The sequence below is a fragment of the Saccopteryx leptura genome, chromosome 13 (assembly GCF_036850995.1).
Source record: "Saccopteryx leptura isolate mSacLep1 chromosome 13, mSacLep1_pri_phased_curated, whole genome shotgun sequence".
NCBI classification, from domain to species: domain Eukaryota; kingdom Metazoa; phylum Chordata; class Mammalia; order Chiroptera; family Emballonuridae; genus Saccopteryx; species Saccopteryx leptura.
The window spans coordinates 53500118-53516174 of record NC_089515.1 but is presented as its reverse complement, the minus strand read 5'-3'; the positions used below and the strand labels follow the sequence as shown (position 1 = coordinate 53516174).

The following is a 16057-nucleotide window of genomic DNA, read 5'->3' as shown; positions in this document are numbered from 1 at the left end:
GTCTCTCTCTTCCCCTCCTGCAGCCGAGGCTCCATTGGAGCAAAAGATGGCCCAGGCACTGAGGATGACTACGTGGCCTCTGCCCCAGGCGCTAGAGTGGCTCTGATTGTGGCAGAGCAATGCCCCAGATGGGCAGAGCATCACCCCCTGGTGGGCAGAGCGTTGCTCCCCTGGTGGGCATGCCGGGTGGATCCCAGTCGGGCGCATGCGGGAGTCTGTCTGACTGTCTTTCCCCGTTTCTAGCTTCAGAAAAATACAAAAACAAAACAAACAAACAAACAAAAAGCCAGTATCTATCAAAATTATTTATTTATTTTGAAAGAGACCGGGAGAGCCAGGCACTTGGTACTGTTGTTATTTCCAGTTTCTCTTCCCCTAAAGTGCGGGAGCCGCACCAAGTTGGGTCACCCGGGGCTGGGGCGGGGGGCAGTCGGACAGCTGCTGCCCTGGCTCTGGCTTTGGCGACGAGAAACGGAGGATTTGTCTTCCCCACTGTAAGATGCGGGACCAGCTAGAACCCATATCTGTTTTACTGATGCTGTGTAGGCTTTCTGTCTGCAATACCTTTTTTTTTTTTTTTTGCATCTCAGATGAGGTTCCATGGGGAGGTCCTCTTTTCCTGTTTGGATAACCTATGATCAACTACAAAGTCGCCGCTAGTCAAAATATCAATTATCGCTTAGGCAATACTGCTGGCCTGGCTGGAAACCCACATTCCACCCTCTGAACACGACAGTTGCTGGCGAGCCAGGACCCAGAGACGGTCTGAGGACAAGTTGTGTACACAGTCGTTAGGTGGCCAGAGGAACATATTTTTATCCTGTAGATTTTAATGCCAGTTAAGCAGTAGTGATTACTGTGAGAAGCCTATAATTTTATACTAGGGGAAGTGAAGATTTCTTTTAAAGATTAAAAAAAAGTCTTACTTAAGAGAAGCCTCAAAAAAAAAATTAAAGAAAAAAAAGTAACAAAGACACCAATGTTACAATTATGTACACATTTCAAAAACTAGTCCTGGGTATAGGAAAATCTATACACTGCTTGGTGGAAAGTCACACCAACTAGCCTTTAATGATTTAGCAGTTGGGTAGCTGCCATTTCTGAAATTTGTGCCTTAGAATATTTCACCAGCAGGGTAGAATTTGTAGATAAATTATATGGGCCTTGAACTTCGGGTGTGTCCAGAATCAACCGGCAGTAGTGCCCTCCCTGGACTCTTCCCCCCAAAATTGGGAAGCTGGTTCGGAACAAAGAACAATCAATCAGACCTTTGACTTTGACTTTGCCCAAGAAGTGATTGTCCTGAATTTTTGTTGCTTGGCTACAAAACTTGGCGAGAACTGTTCATTTGTCACCAACTCGGACTTCTTGACATTTGTGAGTTAGAGGAGAGAAGGAAGGGGGACAAGAGAGAGAACCGTGTCACATCCTTGAGCTGTGTCACAGTCCGTCGGGGAGAAGGGTGCTCCTTCTGGACTGTTGGTTATGGGCTGTGGGCCGGAAAGTTCCCGCGTGAGCAGGAGGCGGTGGGGCCTGGTAGTAGGCAGTTCTCCGTACATAACCGTGGAAACGGCCCCTGGCAGTCTCATTCAGAGTTCCGACATCCATTCGGGAATGGAGGTCTTCCGTGGGTTTCTACTTGTAGCTGTTAACCTAGGACCTCCCTTTCCTCCTTTTCCCTTCTGCCCTCAATGTGGGATGTCTCAGGATTTTTCCCCCGCCCGGCTTGAGTCAAACCACTAGCAGGCCTCTCAGCTGTGCTGCCTGGACCAGGAGCTGCAGTGTTCCCTTGGGAACACGATAGAAATGCCAAGTTCCATCCCTCCCCCAGCACCCCCCCCCCCACCCAATCCTCAGACCCTCTGAATCAGAAATGCTGGGATGGGTCGCCGCAGTCTGAACTTTTTAGAAGCCCACAGGAAGGGGGTGGAGGGGATGTCCTTGTACGCAGTTCAGTTTGTGTCTTGCATCATGCTTTTCTGTTGCGTTGCTTTTGCCGCAGGAAGAGTGTCGGGTTTGATGAGTTTTCTCATGACTTGATCATTTTAGCATTGCCCTGAGAATTCTTGAAAAGGGAATTAGGATAATGTGAGACCTTATTTGTCATTAAAGAAGAAGAAGAAGAAGGCCCAGGTGCTCTGGCCACACCTCACACCAGTGAAATGTCTCTGATGGCCAGAGCCAGGCATCAAAGTTTTCTAGAACTCTCGGCCATTCCAGTGGGTGGCTATGTGGCCATGTTTGAGAACCAGTGCTTTACAGAAGTTGAACTGTGTCCCTTTTGGACTTAAGATTGTAGGATCTGCCTCTGTAGTTCCGTCCCATCTCCCTGGTGTTGAGTTACACTAGGCAGGATGTAACCTGCCTCAGAGCTGGGGAAGGGGTGACAGAGTCCCCGTTGTTCCTGGGGGAGGGTGTGGCTGCTCGCTTCTTTCTGATTTACTGTGTACTCAGGCGGAAGGGGCTCCCAGGATGCTCTCAGCCTCCACCACCCCCACTCTGCCACCTCAGTAATCTGCAGAGACCACAGATCCACTGGGGAGTGGGCGGAGGGGGGGGTCCTGTCGGACGAATTCTTAGATACAAACTGGTGTGATATGGCTCAGCCTGTCCCAGTGTGTGAACATTTATCAGCACCTTCCCCGTGGCTAGCGCTGGCTCAGGCTGTGGGGATGTGAAGAGTGACAAGTCCCGCCCTCAGGGGGGCCACCAGAGGAGGACCCTGGCACTTGGGAGGTCCGACAGGAGGGATCCGTCTCGGGCAGAGAGCGGCAAGGCTGCTGCAAGGGGGGACATGACCAGCCACTGGGCCTTCTGGAAGGGGAGGGTTTCAGGGCGTGGGGACAGTGCAAAGGGGGTGTCCAGATGGGGGCTGGTGGAGGGCATGAGCAAAGGCACTGGGGCAGTGACGTCTTGTAGGAATTGTCCTGCAGGAACCTGCCAGGGGCAGGCGTTGGCATCACCTGGGGCAGCACCCCACTTGGGCCTGGCCAGGGGCATGCCATTCATAGCACTAGGAGGTAGTGTGGCGTACAAATGCCTACCCCAGCATCCATTGCCCACCTACCCACAGCCCCGTGGGTAAAGGGGGAGGAGACGGAGCCTAAATAATGTGGTCGTAAAGCGCTCCTGCTGTGTGGTTTCTAAGGGAAGGAGGGAGGGGCTGGTCGTTAGGAGCCAGAAGTGCCTGTCTGGAAGGTTTCTGCTGCCTGGAGCTCCTGTGCCCTTTGATGTCCCTGGGTAGGTCTGTGAACTGGGGGAGCAGCAGGCTCCCCGTCAGCACAAGCTCAGGCTGCGGGTCAGCTCATGCCCCTCGGCAGGTCTTTGAGGGCGGTGGGAGGCGCTGGGCTGCTCCCCAAAGCCCATTGAAACAGTGCCCGGGCCCTGGCTGGTTGGCTCAGCGGTAGAGCGTCGGCCTAGCGTGCGGAGGACCCGGGTTCGATTCCCGGCCAGGGCACACAGGAGAAGCGCCCATTTGCTTCTCCACCCCTCCGCCGCGCTTTCCTCTCTGTCTCTCTCTTCCCCTCCCGCAGCCAAGGCTCCATTGGAGCAAAGATGGCCCGGGCGCTGGGGATGGCTCCTTGGCCTCTGCCCCAAGCGCTAGAGTGGCTCTGGTCTCAACATGGCGACGCCCAGGATGGGCAGGGCATCGCCCCCTGGTGGGCAGAGCGTCGCCCCTGGTAGGCGTGCCGGGTGGATCCCGGTCGGGCGCATGCGGGAGTCTGTCTGACTGTCTCTCCCTGTTTCCAGCTTCAGAAAAAAGAAAAAAAAAAAAAAGAAAAGAAACAGTGCCCGGATGAACTGGGGGCAGAAATAGCCCCCGAGGGTGGGGGTGCCAAGGCTTCGGAAGCTGGAAACCACCCCGTGTTCTTCTCCCTGCATTACCCATTCGCTTAGTGCAATCCCAAACTAAAGGGACTTTTTTCTGTGGAGTTTGACAAACCAGCATCCTGTGGAAGGGTCACATTCTCAGCACACCTGAGATACCTTGGGAACAACCCCCCCTCCCACCACCACCACCACCACAACAAAGGTAAGGAGCGGAGGGGAGGCCCACGCCTCCCACGAACTCTGTCCGTCTGTCCAGGGCAGGGTATTTTTCCTTCCCACCCGGGTCAGTACTGTCCCCTCCAAGGTAGATAGCCGCTCGCCTCGGGAGGCTGCGTCCTGTCTCCGTTGGCGTGACCGTCATTCTGAGTGTCTTTGGGACTTCCGTCGGAAATGGGCTTCAGGTGCCCCGCCCCCTCTGAGGAACGCTTTCCTGGGTCAGACGTCAGCACAGCTTTGTGGATATTGGCGGGGGGCAGGGGGGGGAGGGTTAATATTTTTATACCGTTTGACTCCAGGTCTGGAGCCTCCCAGGCAGCCGCACTGGCTTGTCCGTGTGTTTACGTGGGGCAGGGGACCCGGCCACCGTGGAGTCACTCGTGCTCATGAGACAGTGGGAGGAAGGGCCAGGGAGCCTCAGCCCTGGGCGGCTGTGTCCCTCAAGCCCGCACCAACCCCGGGCTGCCGGGAGATCAGGAGAAACAGGAGGCTGTGCCACGGGCCAGCGTCCTTTCTTCTCTTCCCGTGAAGGGCAGCGCGTGGCGTAGACCGGTGGTCATCTGCGCCTTCTCGGACGGGCATCCCGAAGGTGTATGCAGTCCTGGAGAGGCGACCGTCTGGCAAGAGCAGCTGGCTCTGAGGCTCCCGTGAAGCCTCTCTCTGGGGGTCTCACACATGCGGCCCCGGGGCCTCACTTGCCAGCATAAGCGAGGTCTGCTCACGGAGAGCCTGTGGTGGGTGAACGCAGGGAATCTGAAGGCAGTGGAGTGTTGTAGGAACGGTTCGCTCCACCCTGAGCCCGCCTTCCCTCTGGTGTGGCATTGTCACCCAGAAGTTCAGCCCAGACGTCTTTGAGGAGAAGGGGGACCTGGTCCGAACCCCAGCGCTTCCGGGAAACGGCCCGCTGGCTGAGGGCCTGGTGGGACTGGAGCTCCCACCACGTCAGGCGCACCGAGCCCCAAACACGTTCGCTGTCTCTCTGGGCTTTCAGGATTGGGGGGGGGAGCTAGGAGGGGCGGGAGCCTTGTGGGAACTCGCTCAGAACTCCCCGCACGGGGTGTTTCAGATTATCCCGAAGCAGATAGAGAGGCAGCGTGTTCTTTGGAGAGAAGAATCAACTCAGGCCCTTAAGTTGTTACTGCATCCGATGAATCTGTGTGACACGAGGCCCATCTGAGTCCTCAATTCCACTATCACTTACAGTTAAAACTCCTGCGTGTGCTTAACGCTCATTGCTTTTGTTCAATGTGATGTTGCTAGAAGTGATGGATGCCCCAGGACCCAATCCTACCATCATGTGACGTTTTCTGTCCTTAAACTAAGCAGCCTAAACAGTTGTTATAAAGGGGGACATCAGTTATAAAGGCTTCCAGCCCGATGCTGGCTCATCAGACGGTACATTTATGAGGTACTTAGTTAGCACGTGAACATTCTAAACCAGATGAAGCGTGACCTGTCTTAGCAACAAGCTGCAGAGACCCGCGGATCCCACCTTGGTGCTCGTAGCGCCTTTTGGACCTATCTTCATTGGTTATAAGGAAGCGAATCCTACCCCTCCGTCTCCCTCTGCGAGCTCGTGACTGTTGGTTGGCACAGTGAGAGCCGCAGAGGACCAGGTGTCACCCATGTCACCTTTTGTGTTTAAGACGTAAGTTGAGACCCCTCTCTCCTTCTCCTTCCCTCGGGCAGCTTGGGGATGAACCATGACGACGACCACTCGTCCTGTGCCGGCCGGTCCCACATCATGTCAGGGGAGTGGGTGAAGGGCCGGAACCCCAGCGACCTCTCCTGGTCCTCCTGCAGCCGCAACGACCTTGACAATTTCCTCAAGTGAGTCCGTGAGTCCCTCTGTGCCTTCCATGGGGTAGCAGGCACTGCCAGAAGACACGAGGGTTGGGTCTCGGTGAGTGTGGGAAGGGGAAGTGAGTAAGTATCCTAGGGAATTCTCAGTGGGCCTGACGTGGCGGTCAGCGCAGGTCCCCCCCCGTCCACCAGACATCCCCCCACGCGTGCATCTGTCCTGGTGTGGGCACCCAGCTGGTACTCATACATGCTCATCAGTTGCTGGAAATACCATGGTGACCGTGATTGAACCCTGTTTCATTTTTCCCGCGGTGTTTGGACTGTGACAGGACAGGACACCACTTTAGCTGTGCCCATGGCTGCTGTTGACCAGATGTGCCCCCCTTGGATAGGGACATGCATTTGCTGGGGACAAGGCCTCTCTTGCCTCCCTCACGATGGGGACAGGATGGATTTCTCTCCCTGACACTCTTCCTGGAAGGTGTCTGCACACTGTCAGATTTCTGATCTCAGCCCTGTGTCAGACAGAGTCTGTGACCATGTACATGGGTCCCTTAGTGACAGGACCTCAGGGCTGGACTCACAGGGTTAACAGCAGAGCCCTATCGTCTTGCCCCCTGGTTGTGTTCATCGGTCACCCCGTGGAGGTGGAAGGGCCACCAGCAGTGGAGCCTCATGGCCCAGTGACACATTCACGTACCCAGTGAATTCGGGGGGGGGGGGGGCAAGCCATCCCTCTGGCTCTGTCCTTCTCCTGGGTCTTCTGTCTCCTTTCATGGAGGTCCCTATAGATGGGGACAGTCTGTGGTGCACAAGGCTTAAAAGTGGACACATGCGTTTTAATAGACTCTGTTCCCTACTGAACCCTGGTTGTCACTGAGCCCTTGATGTCTTAACTGCCGTGGTCTTCCCATCCTTGCATTTTACCCAGAGCGTCCACGGGACAGGGCACGGTGTGGTCACTGGTTCACATGCACAGTGCCGGTCCCACCGCCTTTGTTTAAGTGGTATGTGTGTGTCTGTCTGTCTGTCTGTCTGTCTGAGTCTGGGAGAGGTAGACCCATGTGTACTTGCATGCACGTAACTCTCTTCTCCCAGAAGCTTAGCAAGAGGCTGGTTTTTGTTTCTGCTGCTATCTGCCTTGTTTTAGGAATTCAGAAATAAAAGCATTCGAGTCCTTAGCCTCCTAATGGAGCTGCAGCCTCACTGCCCCTGCTCAGTTTCTCAGAGATGTTCTCAGCGTCTCCAAACAGCCCCTCCGGGTGAAAGTCCTGAGGTCCTTTGCACCGTGTGCCCCTGGCCACCTTTGAGGGACGACAGGAGGCGTCAGTTGCCACAGCCTGACCTCTGCCCCTCCCAGGAGAGTCAGCGGAGATGGAAAAAAAGCCCTTTGTTTTTGTTTAAAATAAAGCAAAACAACCCTAGCTCCTAACAAGGAAAATACCTTTCCTTTATTCTAGTAACTTTTGCTCGAAGCCATAGTCTAAGGAAATTTTGGAGGAGTCTATTTCCAAAGCACCTGCAGCCCAGAATGTGCCCAGACCCCCCGGGCAGCACTCCTGGGCCACACGGGGGTCAGTGCCAGGCCCTTTCCTGGCTGCTGCGTGCTTGTTGCCCCTGGAGTCAGGACACCCTGATTCGGCCATTTGAGAAGAGCCCAGAGTGAGAAGAGCGTCGTCTCAGCGCTGGCTGCCTGGGTTGTCTTCCTGTAAACAGCTTGGGGATGCTTCCTTCTCGGGGGCTCAAGATCAGAACAGAGACCTGGGCAGGACGTTCTCTAGCCGAATGCCTTCTGCCTGTTTCAGGTTGAAGGTGAGCACCTGTTTGCTGGTCACGGACCCCAGGAGCCGGCATGCGGTGCGCCCGCCTCACAAGCTGCCCGGCATGCACTACAGTGCCAACGAGCAGTGCCAGATCCTGTTCGGCACCAACGCCACCTTCTGCAGGAACATGGAGGTAAGCCGCCTTGGGGCGGGGGGCCGGGCACGGGCGGGCTCAGGCAGGAGCCTCTAGCGTCTATTGGAGGACACAGGTGTCCCCACTCTACACACATGTGCACACACTTACATGTGTCTGTGCACATGCTCACACGGGCATGCATGTGTGTCTACCATCATGAGCATTTGCACAGGTGCATGTGTGGAGAGCCACACACATACACTCGCACTCACAAACCCTTATATACACATCCTTACACACACCCACACACTTGCACATGCACACGTGCACGCACACATGCTCACACAGTGGTACGCACACACACACTTGTGCACGCAGGCACCATGATGTTCCAGACTCCTACTCACACCATAGCCTAATGTTTTGCTTCGTTTTTTTAATTCCGAAGATACTGCTATTTTTTCATGTTGCCTGATGTGCCAACATGAACATTGTAGGACAGGAGGGAAAAGAAAACTAACCCATCCTTCTTGGGAGTGATGTAGCGTCACATGGTGGCACTCCCTCCATAGACACGGAGGAGAGCTAACAGGTGCTGACTGCTGGCGAGGAGCGGGTGGAGAGCATGTAACAAATATGAAATCGATTGCTTGATGGTACTTGCTTTAATGGGGCTTTAAAAGCCCCATTAAAATGTTATCACTGACAGAGCAGTGCCCCCAGCTTTGATCCTAGAGCTTCTAAAGTGTGGGGACCCAGTCACCCGTCACCACACACCCCCTTGGTCACTGCTGTCCCCAGCGTGCGGAGGGTCACAGTGAGCCACAAAGGTCACACGGTCATCTGCAGTGGCTTGGTTAGGAGTGTGGAGAGCAAGGGTTTGACTGACCTCCGTTCACCCCCAGAGCTCACGCTTTCTCACCACGCTGTGCTGAGCAGGCAGAGGCTAAGAAAAGTCAGGGAACAAGCCAGGGTCACCCAGCCCAAAAGGGGCAGGCTGGAGACCAGCCCTGTATGTCCGTTCCTGAGGGACACAAGGACAGCCACTGTCTTCCGCAGAAGGAAGGGTGGCCTGGTGTTTGCATTGGCACTTTCTTGTTAGACGGGGACAGTGAGAGGTCGACAAGTAACACTCCACTCAGCCATCAAATACAGAAGCTCAAAATGCAGATGCCGTCTATATCGGCCAAGATCGTCTTGTTTTGTAGATTACAGGAAGCTGAGCATTTGTTCCTATAGCTCACCAGGAGCCTGGGCGGCCTTTCCTGCCTGCCCTTTCCCTGGAGTTGCCCCAGCCCTGGAGTCAGATGGGCTGTTCTCTCCTCTGAAAGTCACGTTAAGGCTATTACAGATGGATAATCAGTCACATTGACCAATAAATAACACAACAGAGCCACAGTTGATGAGTCAACAGAAGAAATAGGCCGTGTACCCCTGGGATCCCGTAAGGACATGTAAGGGTGGATTCTAACTGCGTCTTAGTCATCTGTGCTCTGTTGCACTAAGAAGCTGATGCAACTTCCATTTATTAGAGTTTGTGACATGTTCCTCTTAGAGATTGGCCTCCTTGAGCCCTCTGTGTCTCCGAATGGACAACACTGGCCTTCCTGTTCTTCACACTAATAATCACACCAAGGACATCGTGACGTCTCATGGCGTCTCCAGCTGTCCAAGAGGGAACTGTGATGCCCACTTCTAGATAAAATGCTCTAAATCACGTGCAGCCCATTCAAAGGGGGGGGGGGGGAATAAAAACTACTACTTCCTAGGTATTGTGAAAAAAGAAAGAAAAACAACTCTAGCCAAGAGATTTAAGGGAACGAAGATAGTGAACGCACTGCAGCTCCAAAAATCTGGAGGAACTTTCTTAAAAACCGCACTCAGAAAAAAAAAAAAAAACAAACAAAAAAAAAAACCGCACTCAGGCCCGGCAGTTAGGGACACTGTCGGCGTTCCCGAGGACCGGGCTCCCCCAAAGACCGAGCTGCCGACGGAAAGGTCCACCGACAGGGTGCTCAGCGGGCCGCACTCGGCAGAGCGGTCAGGGAGCCGCCCGGGAAAGAACCCGGACGTTCACACGGCCAGCAGGGCACGTGCGAATCTCCTGTCTTGGGTGTTTCTAGAACGTTCAGCCTATTGCAGAAAAGAAAACAAGAATGAGCTCTAACAGGTGTGGAGCACCGCCGGAGGAATGAAAACCACGGAACACACATGGACGGAGGAGTTGAACCCTTTATCCCTGGAACATAGATCATGAACGCTAAGAAGAAAAAGGAAGTGTAGAGAGGATGTTTGAAGGAGGAAAAAAATACCAGCATGCCCACAGGTGGGCCGAGTTTTCACTTTGTGAAGGACCAAAGCTCATTCCGGTAGAAAGTTAGGGGCGCATCGTCTCGGGCAGCCGGGACGGGGTGGGTGGGGGTGTCACGTTTCCCATGGACACATTGTTATTATTGTATTGATACAAAGTAGCGAGGGTCCATGGGCCGGTGATCAGAGGATTTGTGAACAGTGAACAGGAAAGACATGCGGTCTGCTTTCTTCTCTGACCTATAACTGGAGTGGGTATCCCCTTCAAGTATGAAACGTGGGCATAAGCCACACCCATGGCCATGGCACCCGTGACTGGTCACGTGATCAGGGATCACCGATGGTTGTTGTTTTTTTTATACTGTGTGACTGTTGTAGCTGAAATATCAGAATATCACTTACCCTCACCACTACTTCAAAAAATACAGTCCTCAGTAGACCAAGGGGCCAGATTTTGTTATGGAATGTGTTGACAAAGAAACACACGCATTACTATCTTACACGTTTGTCGTGATTTCTGTGCTTTGAATGCTGTTCGAGTTGAATTGCTTTCTGGGTCATCTCATGTACTTTTTCCATTGTGCATGGACAAATGTTACTCTGAGGAGGGGCTCGGAGTTGCCCTTTGATGCCCGGCTCTGGGTGCCAGGCAGTGGCGGGCCAGCATCTGCCCTGACCCCCCCACCCCCACCCTGTGCATTGCTGGCTAGCGGGAGATACAACTCTTTTTTCGGTGGAAGTTTAAATGCAGAACCTACTTCCGTAGGACCTCCACGTAGGTCCTCCTTCCTTTGGCATTCACCGCTTGGAGCCATTAAAGACCGGTGCAAATGCAAAGCCGTTTCCTTGCCTGAAAGTCTATGGTGAATAATGTTGGAAAGACACTAGCTACTGCAGTTGACTTGGGGAGCAGCCTGGCTTCAGACGGCAATCAGCTTCCCGCCTGCTGAAGCTTCCGCACACCACGGAACCAGAAGAAGCCCAGGACGGAGTCCGTCCTCGCTTCTAGGGCCCTGGAGAACCCCGTACCACCGCCACTGGCTCTTTTTTTTTTTTTTTTACATCTGCAGAAGGCTGGTATTGTAAGGCTGAAAGCTGTCCGTGGAAATAAGAACTCCAAAAGAAAAAAGAAAAATTGGCATCCGATCGCTGGCATTTGTTGCCGAAGTTATTGGCAAATAGAGCTGTCTCCTCTTTTAGCCAATGGTAATGTGATGTTTTTAATTCAATGAAGCATTTCAAGAAAGTCCAAACCTAAACGTTATAAACAGTGGGTAGTAAATATTTATTAGCGAGGGAAAACAGACTTGACCCAATTAGCCCAATCCCTCTTTTTCTTTTTCTTTTCTTTTTTTTTTGTGACAAGTTCCTCCCATCTCTGTCCGCAGTCGCTGCAGAGCAGAGTCAGGCTTGAACAAGACTTGATCAAGTTGTTGAAGCACAGACATTGTGCCGGGTGAGACAGGGTGAGGCCAGGAGGAGGCAGGGGCGGCTCAGAGGAAGAGTCTGGCGCGGCTCCCGAGGACGGAAGAGGAGATGGAGGCTGGGCACCATCCCGGCCGTGGTCATCCTGACCCCTTCTCGCCGTGGAAGAGCTATCAGTGTGTCTCCTCCCCCCTGACTTGACCGCAAGCATGTCTGTGTCTGTGGCATTCACAGTGGACTGGGATGAGCATCTTGCTCTATTTTACTCCGGAAGCCAGTTGTCTCAGGAGGACAAGAGTGACTGGGGTGGGAAGGGGCGTTTGGGGGTCTTGTGCCTCTTTTCCTACCTCACGTCCACCCCTTTGCTGTTTCCCATTTCATCCTCCTGGCCTCTCCGGACAGCCTGGAGGCACTGTCCATGTCGCACTGTGGTGGAAAAGGGAGAGAGGCTCTCATGTCGGGCTGCCCGGGGGACATATCCTGCCTCTGGAACATGTTACATAGTCTCTCTGTGCCTCAGTCTACCAATCTGCCAAATGGGAAGAATGATGCTCCTCCCACAGCTGGAGGCTGTGACGAGGGTGAAGTCGTGAGGCTGGCTGGTGGTGTTCTTCCCCGCAGCCTCATTTGGTGGAGCCGGTGGGAGAGGCGGTTGCTGTTCAGCTGTCGAACTCGTGGTCAGGGCCCGCTTTCCGGCGTCTGTGTCCCCGCCCGTCCTCCTGGTGCTCCGGGCGCTTCTGACCCCCAGGGACTGATTGCATTCCCACGTCCAGTATCAAAGCCACGTCCCACAGACGTGCCCATGGGCATCTTTTTTAAAAACTACGTTATCTTTCAATTTTACAGTTTATTTTTTGTATTATTCGGTATTCATTTCAGATGTACAACACAGTGGTCGGACAATCGTGTCCTTGACCAAATGTGTCCCCCGCCCTCGGTATTTCCAGCACCCACGTGGCGCCCTGTGTGGTTACGGCACTGTTGTTGGCTGTGTTCCCTCTGCTGAACTGTGCGTCCCGTGACTGTATTGTGACCACCGATGTGCACTTCTCAGTCCCTTCCTCGGTAAAGATCCCCGTGGTACGCAGGAAGCCCGGGGCATCAGAAGTCCACCTTGAACAACAGCGACCTTTTCTCTGACGCTGGTGTTGCTAAGCACGGTGGGTCCCTCGAGTCTCCTGCAGGAACCGTCAGAAGTTTCTGTGCTGTGCTCCGGATCTTCCCTGTCAGAGTCTCTGGGATGGGTTTCAGGTATTTCTTTTAACACGGCTTCCCTGGGAGCTTCAGGCCCCGCTCGGTGTGGGAATAGCCAGGCCAGCCGGCCGGCAGACCTACATGAAACCTGCCCCTTTACCACCCGCGTGCCCAGCCGAAGAGCCAGAGTGGGCGGGCAGCCGGCCAGGCGGCCGGGAGCCTGGCCCTGCCCCTCAGACAGCCAGCGGGGCAGGGGGAGGGGGCAGGCCAGGTTCAAAGCCGTCCTGCCCGCCTCGGGCCCAGCTTCCGGCCCGGCAGCTGCAGCCTCTCTCAGAACTGTTGGACTTTGGCAGCAGATGGCCCCAATTTTCCAGAAGTGTTTGAATGTTTATAGTAGACCGCCTCCTCAGAGAACACTCCAGCTGCCCAACTTATGTGCTGCCCCTCATTTCTGGTCCGCCCCCCACCCCCGGCCAGCTGAGGGCCTGGGGACCCTGGCCCTGGCCTCACCCAGATGCAGCCCCCCCCCCCCACGTGGCTCCTATCAGGTGATGATCTCTTTGCAACCTTCAGGAACATGGAAGGGGTGACCAGATCCGGGACTCATGGAACCTTCCAGAAATGGGATTTGGCATGCCCACCAGGGGGAAGGCTTCAAACTGTGGTTGTCGGCATGGAAAATCCGGACTAGTCACTTTCTCATCCAGCTCTTAGCGTTTTTAGTCTACCCCCTTCTGGCTTGTGTAATCAGCAACACGTTTCCGAGGTGTTTCACCTCGAAACCCCTCTCAGTGTTCTGAGTCAGAGCGCCACCCCACGGGTGCCCGTGAGGGCAGGTCAGAACAACCTCACGAGGACTCGAAAGAGACACAGTCAGTCGAAGGAAAACAGGGTCAAGCTTCAAACGCATGGGCCGTGGTGTCTGTCTTCTGAGGAACTCAGACCTCCTGCCCAAGTCCCCTTCGATCTGTGTCATCGTTGCCTTGTCCGAGCTGATGGGGTAACTCGCGCGGGTCGTTCGCCTGAGTCCCCACTGGTTTCGATCTGTGCTGTGACCGGTACTCACTCTGGTTCTTCTGCCATGGGTTTCTCATTTACTTCTTCATTGACCAAAGTCTTTTCTCCAAAAAGAAAGAGATTCAACTCTGTATGTTCCTAATATTTTTCTGTTGCCCAAATACTTGAGCCACAGTTGAGTGGACTGAGACGTCTCGGATCGCCTTTTCTGTCCCGTAACTTTCTCAGCATCACCCCACTACCTCTGGCCCCCGGGGCTGCTGTGGAGACATCGCCGGTAGCCTGGTGTCTACCCACGTTTGGTGACATGACCTGCCGCTGAGCTGTCCCGAACGCCTTTGGCTTTACCGGTGAAGTCCGGTGACCCTGTCAGGATGTGCCTCTGCATTCATCCTTCTTGGCTATTTTTTTTTTTTTTTTTCCTGGAACAGGGCTTTGCTTTTCAATCTGAGACTGAGGTCTTTATTTTCATTGTAGGATATGGTCTCGAATTTATATTCAAATACTGTCCCTGTTACGTTACTGTCGTATTTATTCTTCTTTAGGAATCCCTGTGCCTCTAACTAACCCAGCTCAGAGCCCTTGACCCTCACAGACATCTGCCACCTCGTTGGAAAAGTCTGTGTGTGTGTGGGGGGGGAATAGAAGCCCCACCCTACCTGGCTCCTACCTATGCTGATGTCAGATCTCAAAAGTGTGTCTTCTATAGCTGTCATTTCCTGTTGTTTGTTTTTTGTTTTTTTTTTGGAGTTATTTATTCATTTCCTTTTTACTATAGTTCCTTTCCCTCAATCATCAGCTACTCCATTCACCTCCCCATGTGTTAGGAGACGAGACCTTTGTGCTGCTTTCAGTGTCGTCCCCGTCAGTCAACTGACTTGATTTTCTCAGGCGTTCCTCATCCAAGTTGTGATGGTTTAAATGTTGTCCCCCTTTGACCTCTGCCCCGCTTTTCCCCAAGTACATGTGTATTTTTTGCTTTTTTCAAGTGCAGAGATAAAAAAGACACCATTACTATATTTTTGAAAAAGGAGCACCCATATGATTGCGCACTATTTGTCGTCATTCTGTGACCGTCCCATCCAGCGAGTGTGGCTCCCTGCTCTCTCCTCCCCACCCCCGTTCTCTCTCCCTTGTTGGTCTGTACGATCTTAGTCTAGAATAGATCCTGGGTTATTTTCCACTATTGTTCATCCTCGAGTTATTTCTGGACCAGCTAATTATAGATGTTCATGGAGAGAGCCAGGGCTGTCTCCTTATGAGAGAAGTAAGTGTGTGTGTGTGTGTGTGTGTGTGTGTGTGTGTGTGTGTGTGTGTGTATCTCCTGAGACTCCTCACCACACAGTGTCTCTCCCCTGTTCTGAGATATTACTTCCCACACTCATGGTTTAGCCTTATAATTTCCTTATGCATTCCTGATTCTTCCTGTGACAAGTCAGGGCCACAATCTCCCATCACCACTCTGAGCATGCATTTCTATTTTTTTCTTTCTTGTGTATTCTTCTTTCCTTCTTTCCTCCCTCCTTCCCTTCCTTCCTCCCTTCCTTCTCTTTTTTCTCTCCCCCTGCTTTCATTCTTTAAGTAAATAGCTTCATCAAAATAGAACATGCATACAGAAATGTGCACCAATCACAAGTTTGGCGCTTGCTTCATTTTCATAATGTGAACCTGCCTGCGGAACCACCACATGGGCCAGGGATCAGGATAGGAACCTTGGGAGGCAAGCTCCCTGTCCTGTGCTTCGGACCTAGATCAGGCCCTTGACCTCCGCCAACGTCCGCCTCCTCCTTGGAGAAGTGCAAACAATAGACAAAGCCCATCCTCCCTGCCTCCCACGTCGGAGGGGAGCCTCAGGATGACCAATGTCAGAGCACTTTGTCATCCGTCAGAGCATGACACACAGATGCCAGCTATCCATTTAAAAGGTATCCGAGTAACAAGCGTTGGCGGTCTGCCCCATTTGTCCAGCAGTGATTGCTTGCCTTGGGCACAGAGAGCAGGGCTGGTGGCCAACCCAGGGTCAGAGGCTGTCACTCTTCAGTCACCTTTTCAGCTCATCCCCCTCTGTCTTCGTTTTTGTACAGATCAGAAAGGTAGCCACTATCCTGGTTCCCATCACTCTAGTTTTCCCTTACTGGATTTTGGGCATCATAGAAAAAGAATCATTATAGGATTCTGTTGTTCTAATAGACCACAACTTATTTGTTTTGCTGTTGATGGGCATTTGGGCTGTTCTCAACGTTGGGACTGATCCCCCAATCCTGTTGCCGTGAGTGTTCCTGATGGCGCCTTGGTGGGCACACTCACACGTTTCTGTCGGATGCGTGCCCCGGAGTGGACCCGCTAGCTGCCAGAATGTGCA

General features: G+C 53.2%; 1 protein-coding gene across 3 annotated transcripts in view; it reads left to right on the top strand.

The window, feature by feature from the left end:
- Positions 1-16057, top strand: part of ADAMTS17 (ADAM metallopeptidase with thrombospondin type 1 motif 17) — a 209465-nt gene that overhangs the window by 103023 nt on the left and 90385 nt on the right. For all 3 annotated transcript variants that reach the window (XM_066355082.1, XM_066355081.1, XM_066355080.1), the window contains exons 9-10: positions 5737-5877; positions 7656-7806. In XM_066355082.1, coding sequence (XP_066211179.1) covers positions 5737-5877; positions 7656-7806 — 292 coding nt within the window. The remainder of the gene's footprint in view (positions 1-5736; positions 5878-7655; positions 7807-16057) is intronic.